The sequence below is a fragment of the Entelurus aequoreus genome, linkage group LG06 (assembly GCF_033978785.1).
Source record: "Entelurus aequoreus isolate RoL-2023_Sb linkage group LG06, RoL_Eaeq_v1.1, whole genome shotgun sequence".
In the NCBI taxonomy this organism is placed as follows: Eukaryota; Metazoa; Chordata; class Actinopteri; order Syngnathiformes; family Syngnathidae; genus Entelurus; species Entelurus aequoreus.
In genome coordinates, this window is record NC_084736.1 from 55,089,087 (window position 1) to 55,110,492 (window position 21,406).

The window sequence follows — 21,406 nt, forward strand, 5'->3', positions numbered from 1 at the left end:
CTGTGAGGGGAGGCGGCACTGCTGGCTTCCAGGAAGAAGCATCGCAAGGTAACAAAAAATAGACAGAAAAAAAATGATTGCAAAGCAAAAAATGTGTGGGAATATTTTGGCTTCAAACGGAATGAGCAAGATTAGCCCATCAACACAAATGAACGAGCTGTTATGCTAAATTTGTTGGAAAGTGATGACAACAACACCCGGTTCAGTTTTTCCACTAGGGAAAAAGCTACGCTGCAAGATGTTTAATATTTGTTGAAGTGCAACAGGCCATTTCATTGTTATTGTTTGTTCACTTATTTACAACTACGTTATGGTAAAAACACAAATGAAACATAACCGTTTATTGACTTGCATTATTATCTTGTATTATGATTACAATAGTGCTTAATTTGGTCTCAAAATAATGCTGACAATATTGTATCATCCAGCAACATATTTTTTTATCGGCACAGGCCTAGACACGACTACACTATTTACTAAGAGTTTGAATCTTTGAGCATCTAACAGTTCGATTTGGATTACTGGTGTAACAATTCGATTCAACGTGATTCTTGATTCAAGCAGATTCTTGCAATGTATTATTTGGTATAATAATTACAATTAAACATTTTCAAAACAAGTTACAGGTTAGAAAAACTTCTTCTGACTGGCCTAAAAACGACTTTTCAAAAATGGATCGTTATAATGTAATGGGGGCACCGAATAAAATTAATCGCTAAAATGACCAACAAGGGAAGCCAATAGAAGCATGGTGTGTTTACTTGTGTTATCCTAGAGGAGACTGAGGGAAACAAATATAAATAGTATATATGTTGTCCAATTAAATGTGAGAAGAGGTGAATCAGTAAGATTTAGGTGCGCTAAGGGCTGAAGATCAACATTTTCCACACTACTTATTCAGCATTGGCTAGACTGCATCACACTTCATAGGGCAGTGTTTGTAGAAGCAATGACCCTTGAGAGACGGTATCATCATTATTATTGTTTTTCACGTCAATCTTCACATGCAGTGACACATCCTCATCTGACCATATTTAAGCACGGAGGTGGATATGCAACGAGATGAACATCGAGGAAGACAAACAGACTTCCTTAAAAGCAAGCTAAGCAGTGATCCTTCAATATGAAGCCCGGTAAAGTTGTTTTAGACGAGGTAAAACTAGTCCGCATGTGTAGGGACATAGAGACTGATCAGAGTAGCACCCACACACACACCAGATGTAGCTTCACATCAGTCTACACAGCTGCAGGGGAGACAACAGCAGAGTGTCTTTTGATTCCATAAACGTGCACACACAAAAAGCTCGCTCCTCGTATGCGCGCACATCAAAGTGGAGGTGGGGCAGATGGAGAGGGAACGGCCAGCCGGGGGCACCGCATCACACAGATCATGTTTGCATTGTGTGTCTGACAAGGAGAGGAAGCGTAACGTTATGTTTTTATACGCGAACAAGTAGATGCACTTTGTTTACCAGAAATCTCTAAGCGTATTCCGCCAACGGTGTTTTGTTTTTGGAGCGTTTGTGTGTGTGTGACACAAAAGATGCACAAAAATATGAACATAAGGAATCATTTTGGAACAAGATTAGATGTGAGGCAGCCTGAAGGCCTCACTGCGATGCGTGTACTCCAATGTCTGAACAACGGCCCTATTTCACCCCAATATAAGAGTATTTTATCCCTAGAATACGACAGCGCCAAACGGCTCACTTCCAAGCGAGTCAGGGCTTTTCTTCCTGTCACTCACGCCACAAAGCGGTGAATTGGAGAAATTCAGCCATGACACAAGTCACTAATGTGTCTCAAAGGTTGTAAAGCAAACAACATAGCAAAACTATTGCTAATTGTTAAGATAATAGTGATCAGGCTGGCTAAATTTATGTGAAACGATTAAACTTTTTTAATCAAATTAGAATTTCATGTGATGCACTTTTGTACTGAAACAAATTAATGGGAAATAAACTGTTTAATAATGTATTTCAGGTGCAAAATAACAAAATTACCATAACCACAACATACATTTGCAAACTTTCCTGACACAGCCCTAACCTGGAATCAAACCCAGGGCGTATACAGTGCCAATATTGAGGGCAATTGTCCATTGTATTCTTATCAGTGACATGCAGGGAGGGACTAGGAATATGTTTTGTGGTACGTTTGCATGGATCGCATGACCCTACGCACAGCGTGTGATCTGTGTATGGGAAGGTGGCGCCCTGATGGTGATTAATGAAGTAGTGCAGTCACTAAACTTTTTCCCTTTCGTTTTCTTTGTGCATTGACTTTATCATTTTGGCATTTTTTATCTTTAATTTATTGTAAAATGCATTTTTTCCAAAAACAGCTACTTTATTTAAAAAGTCTGTTGTTTAAATAAGTGATACTCAATTATTGTTTTGCTATGCCTCCTCCCCCAGAAGGAAGATAACGTCTTGCACCCGCCCACTATAAAAAAAACTATAAAAATATACATTTACTATAAAATTAATTATACCGAAAAATGCAAATAAATAAGCTCAATGAATAAGAGACGAGCCGTGTTAAATTCAGGGTTGTCTTACAGACATCATATGCAGAACATTATGGAAACAAATCCCTCAATCAATCAACTAAGCAAATGTATGCTTTCAATAATGTTACAACCAGGGCCGCCCTTGGCTAAATTGGGGCCCTAAGCATAATCTATTGGATGAGTTTGGTGTGGAAAACCCTGACCTCAACCCCATTATTTATTACTCCGGTACTCTTGTCTTGTTCTGTATATTGTACAGTATTTTGTATTTCTATAGTGTTTTGTATATTGTACAGGATTGCTTATTATTCTTATTGGATAGTAGTCTGTTTATTTCAATTGTTAGTTTTTTTCTTTATTGCCTGTTGTGTAATTTATTTTATTTATTATTTATTTTTACCCCATATTTGTTCCCACCACCTTAAATTGGAGTCCTTAATCTCGTTGTATGCAAATATAATCACAATAAAGTCCATTCTATTCTATTCTATTCATTGAACATATTTGGGTTGAACTAGAAGAGATCAACAACCAACATCAGTGACCTCTGATTTCACAAATGGACACATGCCAACATATTGTTGTCCAAGTAGTGGACGTATTCTTCTTAAAGGTAGTGACAATGGCCTTTTAAAGTGCTTTTAAAAACAATATGCTAATAATTGTTGTATACGAAAACACAATTAAGTGCCAAAACAATTTGAAAAGTATTAACTTCAACAATGTAATAACTATAATAAAACCAATTATGAAAGCAAGTGATATTTCCATGTATCAAAGAGGCTTGTCTTTAGGATGCACTCAATGCTGTTTTGGTGCATGAAAAAAACCCCACTTTGTGATGAAGGGAAGCACAATCTATGTAGTGAAATTACTGCCAAAACTCCACAAATGTAAAAACATTTTTTACTCACGCCCAACAATTCGCAAGTTAAAAAAAATAAAATATATATATATATATATATATATATATATATATATATATATATATATATATATATATATATATATATATATATATATATATATATTATATATATATATATATATTATATATATATATTTAATAGAAAAATACATTCGCAAGTATAAAAACAATTTTGTTCAGGTTAAAACTTTTGGTGCTGCTGAGTCAATTTAAGGCCGTCAGAGCTGCCAAAAATAACAAAGAAGAATAAGCAGGGTGGGGAATAAAATGGCGGACGGAAGAGAGGGGAAACAAGCTCAACCTGTGAGTTAACCTCCAAGTTTCGCCCCACTCTTCTTCGTTATTTTGGCGGACAGCACCATGTGCAAACAAAATTCTGTCGGCCTTAAATTGACTTAGCAGCACCACCGGTCTTTGTCGAGTGCGAATAACGGGGTTTTTATACTTGCAAAATGTTTTTTTTTTTACTTGCAAAATGTTTTTATTTTTACTTGCAGAAAGGTTTTTTTTTACTTGTGAATCAGTTTTTTAATACAAGAAAACTGTTTTTTTACTTGAAGAAAATGTTTTTTTTTTAACTTGCCCATCGTTTTTAAAAATTTTAGAAAATTTTTTTTTTTTTCTTTGAGAATGGTTCTTTTTTACTTGCGAATAGTTTTTTCTATTGAAAAAAATTGTTTAACTTGTGCATCGTGGGGCGTAAATAAAACTATTTTTGTGGAGTTTTCCCAGTAATTCCCCTCCATAACAATCCATCCATCCTTTTCGTAGTTTTTTTGTTTTGTTTTGTTTTTTTGTCATCTTTTGAAATGAACCTAAACCAAAATGGGAATCATTGGGCCACGTTGGTTAACTTCAACAAGGTTCCGACTCTGCTCCTCAGAGTCCAGTAATGGAGCAGCAGAGAGGAAGTGGACAAGAGAGGAATTGGTGGGTGGACATCTACCCGGGGTTGTTTTTCTTCCTTTTATTTGGACTGGGATTGGGATCCTGTTTCAGCTCTCGGTACTGCACCTGTTAAAACACACACACACACACACACACACGCACACACACACCAGTCGGTCAGGTGGAGAGAGCAAAGGATGCTTGCATAGCACACAAACCCTCCAGAGGCTTTCTGACTCCAGCTGTGTGGAACAGTGGCCTCAAGGAAGGGATTACACTGATTACAACACACACACAGTTCAGGCCTTCAAATATACATAAACACATGCTTCCACAGATGTGAAACAGTGGCCTAAGGGAAACGATCACACAATCAAATAGAGGACAGGGCAAAGGCTCATGGGAAAGCTTGGAGAGACAACAGAGTCATCATGAAGAGGCGGGAGAGAGTGTAGCAATGGAAGGACAAAGGACACAAAACAATCCATTAGCTGTTTGTTTTTCTTTACTCTGTCACCTTCACTACCAATTATATGCTCTCTGACTTTATTATCTTGTAAAAATGAAAACACACTTTGTGAATGCTGAGTCACGCATGGACACTAATGTTATTTTGCTGCGCCAAAACAAAGATTTGCTATAGCATTGCAGTAAAGAACACGACTAAAGTGTTTTAAGTCAACTCAGCCAAAAAAAAAAATCGGATATTTTCCTGCAAGACGATGAAATAGTGAGATCAAAGGCACCAAAGTAATGATGAGATGCACACCTGTAGAAAGAAGAGGCTTATTCAACTCTACTGGTTAATAAACTGAAAATGCACCAATGAGTGAACAATTAAGTTATAAAGTATTGTTAGAGGAATATTTTCCCTCCTTTCGGCAGAGTAAAAACACCTTAGAATTGGCCTTCATGCTGATAGAAGATGAACACAATGAATGTGTTATTTTTGCATTCTCACACATATATTAGTATAGAGTGTCCGCCCTAAGATCGGTAGGTCGTGAGTTCAAACCCCGGGCGAGTCATACCAAAGACTATACAAATGGGACCCACTACCTCCCTGCTTGACACTCAGCATCAAGGGTTGGAATTGGGGGTAAAAATCACCAAAAATGATTCCCGGGCGTGGCCACCGCTGCTGCTCACTGCTCCCCTCACCTCCCAGGGGGTGATCAAGGGTGATGGGTCAAATGCAGAGAATAATTTCGCCACACCTAGTGTGTGTGTGACAATCATAGGTACTTACTTACTCAATGGTGTCATGAAGTACTAGCCTGTAGTATGAAAGAGAATGTGTGTGCGTGCTAAGCACACAAGTTAAGTTTCAATTCATGCTCAGGTGGGGCGGACAAAAGCCTGGGAAGACGGGCAGCCATTAGACAGCTCAACCCTCTCTCTCCAGCGCTGGCATCTCGGTTGTTTGTACTTACTCCTGTTTTTCAGAATAAATTGTTTACCTTTAGTTCTCGTCATAGTTATTATTATGGAATGGTTTGAATGTGGAGTTAAAGGCCTACTGAAATGAATTTTTTCAATTTAAACGGGAATAGCAGATCCATTCTATGTGTCATACTTTATCATTTCGCGATATTGCCATATATTTGCTGAAAGGATTTAGTAGAGAAAATCGACGATAAAGTTCGCAACTTTTGCTCGCTGATAAAAAAAAAGCCTTGCCTGTACCGGAAGTAGCGTGACGTCAGAGGAGGTAATATTCCTCACAATTTTCCATTGTTTACAATGGAGCGAGAGAGATTCGGAGCGACAAAGCGACGATTACCCCATTAATTTGAGCGAGGATGAAAGATTCGTAGATGAGGAACGTTACAGTGAAGGACTAGAGAGGCAGTGATGGACGTATCTTTTTTCGCTCTGACCGTAACTTAGGTACAAGCTGGCTCATTGGATTGCACACTCTCTCTCCTTTTTCTATTGTGGATCACGGATTTGTATTTTAAACCACCTCGGATACTATATCCTCTGCCTGGTAAGGCTTAACAATGCTGTTGCTAACGACGCTAAGGCTAATTTAGCAACTTAGCAACCGGACCTCCCAGAACTATGATAAAAACATTAGCGCTCCACCTACGCCAGCCAGCCCTCATCTTCCCATCAACAGCCGTGCTCACCTGCGTTCCAGCGATCGACGGCGCGACGAAGGACTCCATCCGTGGGTTTGGCGGCAAGCATCGGCTAGGCGTCTGCTGAGTACCGTTAGTAGTCCTTGTTGTGTTGCTGTAAGTATTGTACTTAGCCACTAATACACCGATCGATCCCACCTACAACGTTCTTCTTTGCAGCCTCCATTGTTCATTAAACAAATTGCAAAAGATTCACCAATACAGATGTCCAGAATACTGTGGAATTTTGTCGAAGAAAACAAGAGGTTTTTGTATCGGGTCCGATGGGGTCCAACCACTTCCGTGGATTTTGTGATGTCACGCGCATAAATCATATCCAAAGGAGTTTTTCAACCGGAAGTGTGGCGGGAATTTTAAAATTGCACTTTATAAGTTAACCCGGCCGTATTGGCATGTGTTTCAATGTTAAGATTTCATCATTGATATATAAACTATCAGACTGCGTGGTCGGTAGTAGTGGGTTTCAGTAGGCCTTTAAAGCAATGTCCAAACATAAACCAGTTTAAAAAGAAGTATAAGTACATGGTATTCCAGAGGTACAGAGATGAAGAAGGGCTTTGATATTGGGTTATTTGTGTTACAGAAGAGTGTGGGGCTGCCCATTGAGGCAGTGGTGTTGTTGTGGTGGCATGATACCATTTCCATGATCACTAGTGGAAATTATGTGGCTATGTATGTGTGTGGTGTGCATATGTATGTATATATTTATAATGTATGTACAGTATATACAAGTTCATTAAGTTTGTACATTGAGTGAATAGGTAGTTCTAGCTCAGAGTAATTTATGATTTAAAGAAAAGGGGTGGGATTAAATAAGTGTAAACTTCTTCTCACTCCTTTTCAAATATGTAAAAAAAAAGAAAAAGAAAGTCCAATGCTCATTTGTTTTTGTTTTTTATTCTCCATTGTTTTCATTTTGTTATAATGGCTGTTAAGGCTATAGCACTATATTGGATCAGGCTTGCTCTTGTTTTTATGCATATTTGAAATAAAAATCTATCAATCAATCAAAAAAAAAAATAGACAGCCTTAGAACTAAAGAATCTGGAAACACTTTGCCCTCCTAAAATTAAGAATCTTAATAGTATGTTACCCAATATGAAGCCTTGGCTGACCAGGTAGGGGAGAACACTTATTTTTCTAATGGGAATTGTTCATTATCAAAATATCTTGCACATCTTTGTTACACATTTGTGCATTGTAACAAAGAGGCAATAATGTCATGACCATCCATGACATTTTGGACTTGTGTTTATTGTCCTGTGCTTGGTGTTGCTGCCGTTCCAGTGCTTATGGTCTCGTTTCCACTTTCTGTGTGCTTTCATTTCATTCCACTTCACTTTGGGCCTGATTGCCAAGTAAGGCACACCTGTCCCTGGTTGTCAATCAGATTGCTTCTTATGTCTTCCCTGTTCCTCTTGACAGGGCTGGATCAGCATTTTTTTGTGGCTACACTGCCTAGACAGGTGTTAGTTTTCTGTGCACTTTCAAGCTGCACAGGTTTTCATTTGTACTTTATAAATGACCTTTTTTACTTGCACGTTGCCTGCTGTTTCTGCGTCTTGGGGTCACGTTGTCTGCAACGTAGCCTGAACTTGACAAACTATCAAAGACTTTGTGACACATCGTGACAACCAACCCTCACTGCAGGGATTGTCACAATGTTCTTTAAATGTAAAAAAAAAACTATTTTTAAAGAAGGCAGAACTGAATTTGAGCGTCTGATTTAATTGACAATTTGACAAATACATCTTAACACAAAATATGCAATGGACATGAACAATAAACATAATACTGTATATTCAATATCCATCTACAGTTAGGGATGATACTCGAAACCGGTTTTCCCGGTTGTTCGATAAGAAAAGAACCGAGTCCTCGGACTCGAATCCCTTTTTGAGAACCGGTACCCGTTATCGAGACCACTGTAGTAAAGAAAAAGAGTTGGTTCTTTATTCGAATCCCTCGGAACGAATCCCATCCCGACCAGAAATGCCCCTTGAGACATCACAAGAATTTACGTCATGTAGCTCAGTCGTTAGGCGCAGATAGGGAAAGCAGGAAAAACAATGGAATAATAAAGTTCAAAACAAAAGGTATAATCCAATGCATAACTTTACTGAGAGATTTGAGCAGGGTACAAACACATGACGAACACTTTTACAACCAACCGGAAACATAGCAACCAGGCTAGCAACGCACCTCCTTTACGGCAGCTGTCACAGCGTTCTTAAAGCAACCGCAGCACATACATATATGACATCTCCCTTTTTCAACTTTTGTTTTTCTTTCCTTGTAAACAAAACAAAATCACACTGTATATGTGTTGTCTGTCTAATTATAAATAATGCAGACGAGGCGTGTTGGCTGAGTTCTTGACGTTTACTTTCACGGGTGACAACATGCAACAACACTTTTCGGGGGTACCGCGCATGCTCGTCACTCCCGTTGCATGCTGGGTAGTGTAGTTGTTAATTCCCTAGCTCATAACATCACATCTTTCCCCCTATAAAGAAAGATTTTAACTCAATAAAGTGTATTTCTTTTTTTAGCTTTAACTTTTCATTTTTTAGCATTGTAACCACATTTGCAAACAACTTTTCTCTTCATAGAATTTTCTTTCAATAAAGAAATAAAGTGCAAAAATGTCAAAGCATCATAACAAACAGTTATGTCAAATAGCAGCAGAAGTGCACTTTTTGGAGAGCTGTATTATTTTCAGTTTTGTGCCCAAGGGACTGATTTTATTTAACACTATAGTATTATTTATACACATATAGTGATCACAGAGACAGGTTGTTTTTGTGTTACTGTATATATTTGTTTTTCTGAAAAATCCCACTTAATATACTTTGGGTAACAACAGTCAATATTTATTTTTTTTATTTTATTTTTTAGGGGGGTAACAGTCAATATTTATTTATTTATTAGATTTTATTTTTTTCTTATATAATAAAAGTGAGCTTTTGTTAAACCAAATATTGTGTTTTTTTTTCCATATACAACAACCTAACTGGACTCGATAAGAGAATCGATAAGGAATCGGTTCGATAAGAGGATTCGATAATAGGCTCGAACTCGATAATTTCTTATCAAACATCATCCCTATCTACAGTATATATATGTGACAGCCAACCCTGAAGAAAATGTGAAGATGGGCCCCAAATGGAATTTCTTGCTAGCATCAAGGCTAACAACTGTGTGGCAGCTAGTAGCTAGCCAAAAGTCAAAACCGTTGCTTTCCCTTCACACTTTTAAGGGTAAGCAATTGTGTAAAAGCCTAGAAGTTAAAATACAGAGGAGCTGACAATTTACAATTTGACATGAAACACACAAAAAGTCTCTCACCTCAAATGCAGCAACCTTACTCAAGAGAAGACTACGTAGGTGAGCTCTGATCCCAATTCTGTAAATTTCCAAATTGCAATTCCAGAGGCAACATACTGAATACTTCACCTCTAATGTTGGATTGTGGGGAAAACATTGGAACTCACTCTCACTACATCAGTGCTTTTTAATTATTTTCTGTTACGCCCCCCAGGAAGAAGACAATATTCCGCGCCCCTCCACTCTCCGCTGTGTGTTATTTGTCTATAAAATTGTTGTAAGTACACTTCTGCGTAGGGCTGGGCGATATGGACAAAAAAGTATATCTGGATATATTTTTACTTAAACTCAATATTCAATATATATCTCGATATATTTTTCGGTGAAAGTATACATATAAAGATATTCATTTTTGAGCGATATTCAGTAAAATTAAAGTGAATGGCAACTGTACCGTAAACAGTCAGTGGTGCTTTTATTAACCCAGTTAGTCAAGATGGGTAATAACAGCACAGAAAATAAACTGTTTAAGTAGTACAGAATTACATAACATAATTACAATTGAAAAATATTATTTCTACATAAAATAAATAACAGCTCTGCAAATATTACAAAATGTATCCAACTCAGATAAAAAAAATACATTTGCAGGCAGGCACTTTGTGATTTCCCTTCCTGGTTCGGGGACCCGCACTATCCTGTCTCTAACCAATCGTGACTCATCATAGTAAACAACCAACCAATCATGGATGTTATTATATTATATATATATTATATTATTTATTATTATTACTGTCTATTGTGAGCGAACTGTGGTGCTGAATTTCCCCCAGGGATCAATAAAGTACTTTCTATTCTATTTCTATTCTAATATACGTGCAAGCACATCTTGGAAGGAGGGAGGCGAGGGGTTTAGTAGCCCATGGAGAGGGAGCGGGGCAGAACAAGGAACACAACAAATAAGCGGCGTTTGGTAATTTTAACGTGAAATAAATTATATCGATATTACAATATTTTCTTAATTCATATCTTGTTTAAAAATATATCGATACATCTTATAAACTCGATATATCGCCCAGCCCTACCTCTGCGTAACATTGAATTCTATTAACAATAAAAACATAAAAATATATCGATATATCTTATAAACTCGATATATCGCCCAGCCCTACCTCTGCGTAACATTGAATTCTATTAACAATAAAAACAAGAACAACACACTAGTCTTTCTTCGTCTCTCACCGTAGTCACAGTGAAGCCAAGCACTACATATTATTCGTTATATTCTAGTAAGGCAAAAAAAAAAAGCATGTTCCTCGAGGACATACACGCCCCCCCTTGATATTGCACCATTATTTGAGAAGGACTGCATTACATGCAAGACATAATGAGCATGACAATCAACCCCATGTTCCCCTAATATTAATTTTACATTGTAGTACCTGTTTTTTTTTCAGTGCAAAGTAGGTCATTCGATTACTCTGATCAAATGCGGGCCTGTATTTGCAAATCAAATGAACATGATCAATATTATTATATTTGACACAAGTTGTAGACAACCACAAGACATGCCACTGTACATTCTCCAGTGAGCAAACAACTTATCTTACATGATGGACAAGAGCTCGGCAGTTGCACACGTGTGCATCGCATATACGACAACGCAGACAGATCGCTGACGAGAGCTAGCCACTAGATGAGAGAAGAAGAAAAAGAGTGAACAAGCGCATCACCAAAGAGCCCTTCTGTGAGCTCCCTGTGAGGCAGATGTACTGTCGGCTACTCAGCCCGTCTGACTGACTGACTGACTGACTGACACGCTCTGTGATTCTCCAGACAGACAACAAGTTGACGTCAGTACGCTGTCTGTGTTCTGTCTCCTGGTGGACGAGCACGGCGTTGTCTCTTGGCGCCGACTGGGAATAAGCCTTTGTTTTACAGGTTGGGTAAGTTCTCTCACTATATACTCTGTAAGTTGGAAAAGCAAGACGTGAGTATGAAAGATGGACACGACAGCAATGCACTCGGTATCGTCTAGTGTGGTAGCATCACATTAGCGCCACGTATACCCTGTGGGCCTAAACTACAAGCTTTAAAACTTTGTGTACTACCAGCGGGTGATCTACTAAGACTACAATTAATAACAAGTGCAAAAGTGGTGCAGATCGCACTTTTTACATGAGGATTGTGCGTGTGCTGTCACCATGGAGTAATCATGCGGCAAGTAACCTGTGGTGTTTTGATGTGGTGTAAACCATGCGGCACACGAGTGACACAACTGTTTTCTGTGCCACATTTTCTGCAATAAAGAAGCGCGACCCAGAATACAGATCCTATTTTTAGCACGCCAAAGGTGGGGAGGCCTCATCACTGGTGTTTATGGCACAATAACGGCAATTCCGAGGCAGTGCCAGTAGCAAGAAAATGTATGTTACAAAAAGTTTGTTCATTCAGGAGATCTCTTATATCAGGAGTCTGCAACCTTTACTATCCAAAGAGACATTTTGCCACCTTTTTCATCCATCCATCCATCCATTTTCTTCCACTTATCCAAGGTCGGGTCGCGGGGGCAGCAGCCTAAGCAAGGAAGCCCAGACTTCCCTCTCTCCAGCCACTTCGTCCAGTTCCTCCCGGGGCATCCCGATGCATTCCCAGGCCAGCCGGGAGACATAGTCTCTCCAACGTGTCCTGTGTCTTCCCCGTGGCATCCTACCGGTCAGATGTGCCTGAAACACCCTACGGAGGCGTTCGGGTGGCATCCTGACCAGATGCCCGAACCACCCCATCTGGCTCCTCTTGATGTAGAGGAGCAGCGGCTTTACTTTGATCTCCTCCCGGATGACAAAGCTTCTCACACTATCTCTAAGGGAGAGACCCGCCACCCGACGGCGGAAACTCATTTTGGCCGTTTGTACCCGTAATCCGCCTCTTCCACTAAAGAAAATAGTATAGAACCGCAAAACATAACACAGCTTATAAACTTTTAAAGGTTTTCATCTTTTTTATTTTACATGAAAAGCGATCTGTCCATGTGAAATTAAACCTGTTGTCCTTTTCTCTTTTGGCAAGTATTCATGGTTCGTTTACCCAAGGGGTTTCACACTCGAGAGGGAGACCCCGGACTGTTGAACAACTTAAGCTGTACATCATGCAAGAATGAAAAATAAATCCACCTGAAAAGCTTCAAAAATTGGTCTCCTCAGTTCCCAAACGTTTACTGAGTGTTGTTAAAAGAAAAGGCCAGGTAACACAGTGGTAACAATGCCCCTGTGCCAACTTTTTTACAATGTGTTGCTGCCATTAAATTCTAAGTTAATGATTATTTGCAAAAAAATACAAGTTTCTCTGTTCGAACATTACGTATCTTTGTCTTTGCAGTCTATTCTATTGAATATAAGTTGAAAAGGATTAGCAAATCATTGTATTCTGTTTTTATTTACAAATTACACAATGTGCCAACTTCACTGGTTTTGGGTTTTGTAATTTTTTACAGTGAATGTGAAAAATAAATATAATAATCAAATGCATGGGCAAATGTATATACTATTCACTAATAACCGCGATGTGGCTTAACGAAACTGAGTTTGACAACCCTGCTATAGACGCAAAACAACGGTTGCAGAACAATTTCTGTCTTGATAAATCACATAGCAAAATGTGCAAAATAATTACATTTGCATCTCCTTCTCCCAGTACCGCGGTCATTCTAATAAGTTGCATACATTTTGCATAGACATGCTATATTGATGGCATTCACTATTTCCTCTGCGCACAAGCTTAGTAGATCAACTTTGCGTGTTTTAGTACACGCAAACCTTTGTCAGATCAGGCCCATAGTGTGTTTAATATTCACACAAATACTGTATGTGCAGCTACACAGAAAAGTCCAGTTATTACTATTGTATTGTTGTTGCTACTTAACCTTTCATATATATTTGTACCAGAATGTTTTGCAGTATTTGCTCAGTGTCCACAAAATGTTAACTTTACATGTGTACACATACTTGCTTGTCGGACACCATAATAGCATGAGGATATAATCCAGTTGCAGATAAAAAGAGGAGAAAGGACAGAACGATACTGGGAAGAAGGGCGGACAAGTTTGTGACAAACAAGGGAAAAAAAGAGGAACAGAGATATGTGGACACTCTAGTGATAGATAATGTTCTCATGTGGGTGTGGATGCTTTTATAGCACTGCCACACAACAAAAACCCACAGGACTGAGTGTGTTTTATATGACCCCATCTGTGTGTGCGGTAGTTTCAATGGCGGCCCATAACAGTCATGGCAGACTGCCAACAGACACCATCAATGACATAGGCGCCTTCACGGGTGAACAAACACACCAAACAATTGGCCATGGTCAAGGGTGAGCTAGAGCCTATCCCAGCTGACTTAAGGGTACACCTTGGACTGGTCATCAGCCAATCACAAATACATTCAAATAAAGACTACTAAAAACCAACACTACCAGATGTCATTCGTCCAGGCCAGCCAAGGAAAGCTCACCACCCTATAGACCCCCAGAGACGCAGAGCATCTGATGGGCGGGACAAAGCAAAACATCTATCCCATGACTGTCCAGTATCGCTGCAGCTGAACAACCCACTCTATGCTTCCCCATTACCTTTGTCTTTGGACACTGAGCTTCCACACTGGTTAGTGCATGAATGAGAAAGAAGAAAGTCACGGTTTGAGCAACATTCTTCCATAGCTAGTCAAGGGACCATACGCCTATAAGTAGAAATACATTTGCAGTTCTATGTCAATTTCTGTTAAACAATTGCACAAGTTTAAAACGACTGTGATGCTAAGTTATCCTCAGCTGGTCAAAAGGATTGTCCGTTGTATGTTAGCATGAAGCTAGCTGCATACAAGCCAACCTTTATCCTCTATTGTTGCATTGCCTTTTTTCAGTCTATACATAACTGTATTGTCAGTTTCACATGATTCCTGCACTTTTTGTGTATATTATTGTACGTTCCTTACTATATTGTAGTAAAAATACCGCTAAACGATACTGTGTCATGTAACAATAAAATGTTCATACTAACAACTAATTGAGTGCGAATCTTTGGGCACGTAACGATGTGATCCGATTCCTGGGGTGACGATTTGATTCAGAATCGATTCCCGATTCAAACCGATTCTAACAATGTATTACTTTGGGTATTATGGCCAGACAGCAAAATTGTTGTTTCATCTGACCACACAACTTTCATCCAGAAGGTCATATCTTTGTCCATGTTATGTCAGATGACACAACAATTGAGCTGTTTGGCCACAATACCCAGCAATATGTTTGGAGGAGAAAAGGTGAGGCCTTTAATCCCAGGAACACCAACCTACCGTCAAGCATGGTGGTGGTAGTATTATGCTCTGGGCCTGTTTTGCTGCCAATGGAACTGGTGCTTTACAGAGAGTAAATGGGACAATGAAAAGGAGGATTACCTCCAAATTCTTCAGGACAACCTAAAATCATCAGCCCGGAGGTTGGGTCTTGGGCGCAGTTGGGTGTTCCAACAGGACAATGACCCCAATCCATGTCAGAAAAGCAACACAATTAGCTGAACTGCACCAATTTTGTCAAGAGGTGTGGTCAAAAATTAAACCAGAAGCTTGTGGATGGCTACCAAAAGCCCCTTATTGCAGTGAAACTTGCCAAGGGACATGTAAGAAAATATTAACATTGCTGTATGTATACTTTTGACCCAGCAGATTTGCTCACATTTTCAGTAGACCCATAATAAATTAATAAAAGAACCAAACTTCATAAATGTTTTTTGTGACCAACAAGTATGTGCTTCAATCACAAAAAAATAAGAGTTGTAGAAATGATTGGAAACTCAAGACAGCCATGACATTATGTTCTTTACAAGTGTATGTAAACTTTTGATCGTGACTGTATATATATATATATATATATGTAATATTTTTAAATACATTTTTGAAAATTATAAGAATCGCGATTCGGATGTGAATTGTTTTTTTTGTGCAATCCTAATAACTAATAACAGATTTGTCTTTATATATGTATAACGTGTTTGCCTTTTTTTTTTTTTTTAATATGTGTCAAAGCCAATTATGCAAATTGTTGAATAGCGTCATTTTGACACCATATTGAGGTCGTGGTACATCGATTTGCCGTGTATTTACAACCATTTTTCTGGAATACATGACTTTTAATGTGAAATCCTATTGACGCCTCGTGAGAACAAACTCACAATGTGCTTCTCTGTCAGTACAAAGCTAATGTGCACGTATTGTTTCAAAAAAGACAATACACATCCAAAACTAGGACAGTTGTTGAACAGAATCACAGGCTGTTAGTGGTCCCATTATATGGCCAAACGCCTACAACGGCAACAAAAAAAGGAGCGTGGCAATTTAAATCTGCGTGCTGACATTCTTGTCCAAACACCAAAACTTTGCATGCACATACAAACAAAGAAAAGTTTCCATGTCAGTATAAAGAAGCGAAGGGGATTGACAAAAACAAAAAGGTGAGGGTGGAGGGGAACAATATCGCAATCAAACAAGCTTTTTCTCTTTGTGAGGAGCTGCCAGTTGGGAATAAAAAAAAATGGGGCTCATGCGTCACAGGTTCAATTCCCCCTCACAGGTGACAGCCCTGCCTGATGCTATACCCTTGGCTCCCCGCTCGCCTCACCTAATAACAACGCAGGCAGCCACAAAGAATAATGCAGACAACAAGCGCTAGTTCAAGTACAAAACAGAAGAAAAGGCAGAAGAGGCGATGAGAAAGTGGGGCGTTAGCAAAATAAAAGCAGTCGCAATTGGGTGAAAGTCAGAAAATGCGGCGAGCACATAAGCAATTTGGTAGCGCGTGCGAGGGGATGTTGAAGGGAACACAGACAAGAAGAGGGTAAAAGACCCAGCAGTGCTCAAAGGCTGCTCCACCCTCGCTCCTTCCCCTCTCCCAAATGTTGACAGTACAAGTGCAGAACAGACTTTGAAGTGTGCTCGGCTGAAGGGGCGCCGTGTACTCTGCTTCGGTTAACGCCGTTACATCCCGCAGCCTGCCTCTCATAGCCAACCTTTGACAGCGTTTTGATGATGCCAGTGTGGGCAGGCAGGCACGGCGAGGTGGGGGATGGGGAGCGAAGCATGCAGTTTATGCTGGATAAGAACAGCAAGAAAACAATATGATAAATGAACTTTTAATGATTTTTGACTGGGACTGGGAGGTATATACAGTATACAGTGACACCAAAGAGAGCGTCAGGGTTTTTAAATGGTTCCAAGTCTGAGTAGTTAAAAAAAAAAAAGTGAAACATTCAGCATTTTACCGTCACAGGCTAGTGAGGACATAAGAAATCACAAAAAGTTTTGACCTATTTGCTGTGGTACTTGTCACTTTTGAACAACTAAATGGTACTATTTTTGGTACTTTTGTGTATGTCCGTGTAATAATAAATTACGGATCAACCGATTATTGTCGATATTTGGCCTGTATCGGAATCAGCCTTTTTTTCTTTTTTTTTACAACTACATCAGCAGATACAATATACACACACATGATACTAGGGTTGTAAGGTATACCGGTATTAGCATAGTACAGCGATACTAATGAATCATATACAGTACTATACACACAAGTGATACTTAATCAACAGCGATACAGGTTACACTGAGGGTGCCCGTATAAACAACTTTTACACTGTTAGAAATATACGCCACACTGAACCCACACCAAACAAGAATGACAAACACATTTCGTAAGAACATCCGCACCGTAACACAACATAAACACAACAGAACAAATACCCAGAACCCTTTGCAGCACTAACTCTTCCGGGACGCTACAAGGTGTGTGTGTGTGGCGGGTGGGGGGGGGGGGGGTGGGGGGGGGGGGGTTGGTGGTAGCGGGGGGTGTATATTGTAGCGTCCCGGAAGAGTTAGTGCTGCAATGGGTTCTGGGTATTTGTTCTGTTGTGTTTATGTTGTTTTACGGTGCGGATGTTCTCCCAAAATCTGTTTGTCATTCTTGTTTGGTGTGGGTTCACACAGTGTGGCGTATATTTCTAACAGTGTAAAAGTTGTTTATATGGGCACCCTTAGTGTAACCTGTATCGCTGTTGATTAAGTATGTGTTGCATTCACATGTTTGTGCATACAGACACCACACATATTTTCTGATCGGGCCGGCACGTTGTTAGAATGGATGAAAAGCAGACGTGACGACAGCTCGTAGAGGACGTTAAAGGCAGTGCCTTTAAGGCACGCCCCCAAGACTGTGGTCCCGGCAGACTACGAGATATAATGACTGATGAACATCTTCGTTCGATAATAAAGGTTGCCTCAGCTCAAAGCCTGAGCCCCGACATTAATGAACTAGCATCCAAGGAAAGATGGCAGGTATCTGGCTTGGGCACATCATATTAGATCAGTGTGTTGCAAACTGAGCAGTTTAAAGTCCTGAATGGTTGGTTTATTCATTGTGATTTTATTTTCAAATGTATTAGCCTGTGGAAAAAGTTAATGTTGATATTTACCCCAGAAGGCTGCAAATAGAAAAGAGGCATTCAATTTTTATTTAAATTGTATTTGATATGCTATTGATATTTTTTAATTATTATTATTATTATTTGAAAGTCGATTTTGCATGTCACTATAAAGTTATATAAGCCTTGCTTTTTCAATGTTCAAAGCAAAACTTGTTTGGGTCCCTATTAAAAGGTAAATTTTTTCAACCTTGGCCCGCGGCTTTGTTCAGTTTTAAATTTTGGCCCACTCTGCATTTGAGTTTGACACCCCTGCTTTAAGACATGGCTAGCTAGCTAGCGGCTAATGTTCAGCCGCACTCAGCAGTGTTTTAGCTACTTCTAAATCACTAATCCTCGCCTCCATGTTTCTTACAAGTATCATCCCTGCAGGACGAGGAATAGCTAAACATGCTTCACTACACACCGTAGCTCACCTGTGTCAAAATATAAACAAATGCCATTGGTGGATCTACACCTGACATCCACTGTAATGATACCAAGTACAGTAGCATATCTAGTCGATACTATTATAATTACGTCGATATTTTTTGGCATCACAACATCTTTCGTTGTTTTTTTTATGTATATTATGTTTATAAACTCAGGAAATACGTACCTGGACATATGAGGACTTTGAATATGACCAATGTATGATCCTTGGTATCGGATTGATACCCAAATGTGTGGTATCATCCAAAATTAATGTAAAGTATCAAACAACAGAAGAATAAGTGATTATTACATTTGAACAGAAGTGTAGATAGAACATGTTAAAAGAGAAAGTAAGCAGATATTAACAGTAAATGAACAAGTAGATTAATAATATTTTTTTACAGCTTGTCTTTTATAATGTTGACAAAATAATAGAATGATAAATGACACAATATGTTACTGCATACGTCAGCAGCTAAATTAGGAGCCTTTGTTTGCTTGCTTACTACTAAAAGACAAGTTGTCTTGTATGTTCACTATTTTATTTAAGGACAAACTTGCAATATTATACATATGTTTAATGTACCCAAATATTTTTTGTTAAAATAAAGCCAATAATGCCATTTTTTGTAGTCCCCCTTTTTTAGAAAAGTACCGAAAAGTATCAAAGCAATTTTGGCACCGGTACCAAAATATTGATATTCGGACAACACTACATGATACCAGTATTTAGTAAATACAAATATTTAGTGAAGTAGACAGCAGGGCTGGACAATTCATCAAATTTTGATTTTGATTTTGATTATGGCTTTTCACGATCATGAAAATACGATAAATGAAAAAAAAATATTAATGGGCAGCATAACATGTATGCAAATTCTGGAGCTTGTGACGGTGAAACAGATGAGCGAGCGCCTGAGTGAAAAAAATTACGTCTATTAGAAGTTTGGGATGTCACCATGGTTGCTACTTTTTAACCGACACAATGCCTGTATGCCTAATCAATCATCACTAAAGTCAACAAAAGGAAGCAAGGCATATTATTTCCGCGTTAAAATAACCGCGGACGGAGTCACATAATTGGACAATAAAATGGAATCCGCTGATAAACACAAAAAATAAATAAAGATACTGGAAATGTACATAAAAGGGAAATTGATGTGACTGAATTGATTTCATTGTGATAAGAAGGAACATTTGTTTGGGAAAGTGATGTTTGTCACGCTCATGCACCTCCAAAACGCGTCATACACTAAACAATGTAGAGATGGCCACTTGAAACAACAGCGAAACTATGAATCTAAAGCTAGCATGAACAATCCATCCACACACAACACATCTGCTTGTGTGGTTGTGAACGACATCATAGATGTAACGTCAATTTTTTCTTTTGAAACCTTAACCTTTTTTCACTTGTCAAGTTGAAAACAACAGCACAGCACACTTCCCCCTTCACAATAATAGCCCAGTGCGCCACATCCGGTCTAAAGTTTTCAAAAAGTACCTTACACATACATTATGCACTTAAAGCATTTATTGATACATTTACACAATTATTATATGCTTTGACCTAAAATATTAGTCAAAATTGACCAAAGTATTGCACCAATAAATGTGAGGATTTTTTGCATTTACTGTAATTAAGAAACCTTTAACACTCTATGGTGGTAAAATAAGTGTAAAAATGGAATTAAAAACACACGTAGTGGTGTTGTTTTTGCTGCTAAATTAACTACAGCATTAGTGCTGCAGTCTAGTCTCACTTTTACTAAAAAAAATGTATAAAAAAAACAACTTAAAGCCTTATCCACCTAGCTGTTTACTGACATATACTTTTTATGTTGAAATAACTCTTTCTGCAAATGAATATCGGCTCCAAATGCCAGTAATCCTCCAAATGCCAGTAGCCCTCTTGACTACTAATAATCGGTATTGGTCCTGAAATCAGTCAATCTCTATAATAAATGTTAATTATTCAATACATCTAACAATCTCTGTGAACCTTTTCAATCCGGTTTCAGGGCAGATCACTCTACGGAGACAGCCCTCGCAAAAATGACTAATGATCTATTGCTAACGATGGATTCTGATGCGTCATCTGTGTTGCTGCTTCTTGATCTTAGCGCTGCTTTCGATACCGTCGATCATAATATTTTATTAGAGCGTATCAAAACACGTGTTGGCATGTCAGACTTAGCCTTGTCTTAGTTTAACTCTTATCTTACTGACAGGATGCAGTGCGTCTCCCATAACAATGTGACATCGGACTATGTTAAGGTAACGTGCGGAGTCCAGGGTTCGGTTCTTGGCCCTGCACTCTTTAGTATTTACATGCTGCTGCTAGGTGACATCATACGCAAATACGGTGTTAGCTTTCACTGTTATGCTGATGACACCCAACTCTACATGCCCCTAAAGCTGACCAACACGCCGGATTGTAGTCAGCTGGAGGCGTGTCTTAATGAAATTAAACAATGGATGTCCGCTAACTTTTTGCAACTCAACGCTAAGAAAACGGAAATGCTGATTATCGGTCCTGCTCAACACCGACATCTATTTAATAATACCACCTTAACATTTGACAACCAAACAATTACACAAGCCGACTCGGTAAAGAATCTGGGTGTTATTTTCAACCCAACTCTCTCGTTTGAGTCGCACATTAA

General features: G+C 38.9%; 1 protein-coding gene across 6 annotated transcripts in view; it reads right to left on the reverse strand.

Annotated features, from left to right (window-relative positions):
• Positions 1-3,595: 3,595 nt before the first annotated feature.
• mctp1a (multiple C2 domains, transmembrane 1a) overlaps positions 3,596-21,406 on the reverse strand; it is a 494,888-nt gene continuing 477,077 nt past the window's right edge. For all 6 annotated transcript variants that reach the window (XM_062050987.1, XM_062050984.1, XM_062050988.1 and 3 more), the window contains one exon: positions 3,596-4,454. In XM_062050987.1, coding sequence (XP_061906971.1) covers positions 4,383-4,454 — 72 coding nt within the window. In that variant the 3' untranslated portion in view covers positions 3,596-4,382. The remainder of the gene's footprint in view (positions 4,455-21,406) is intronic.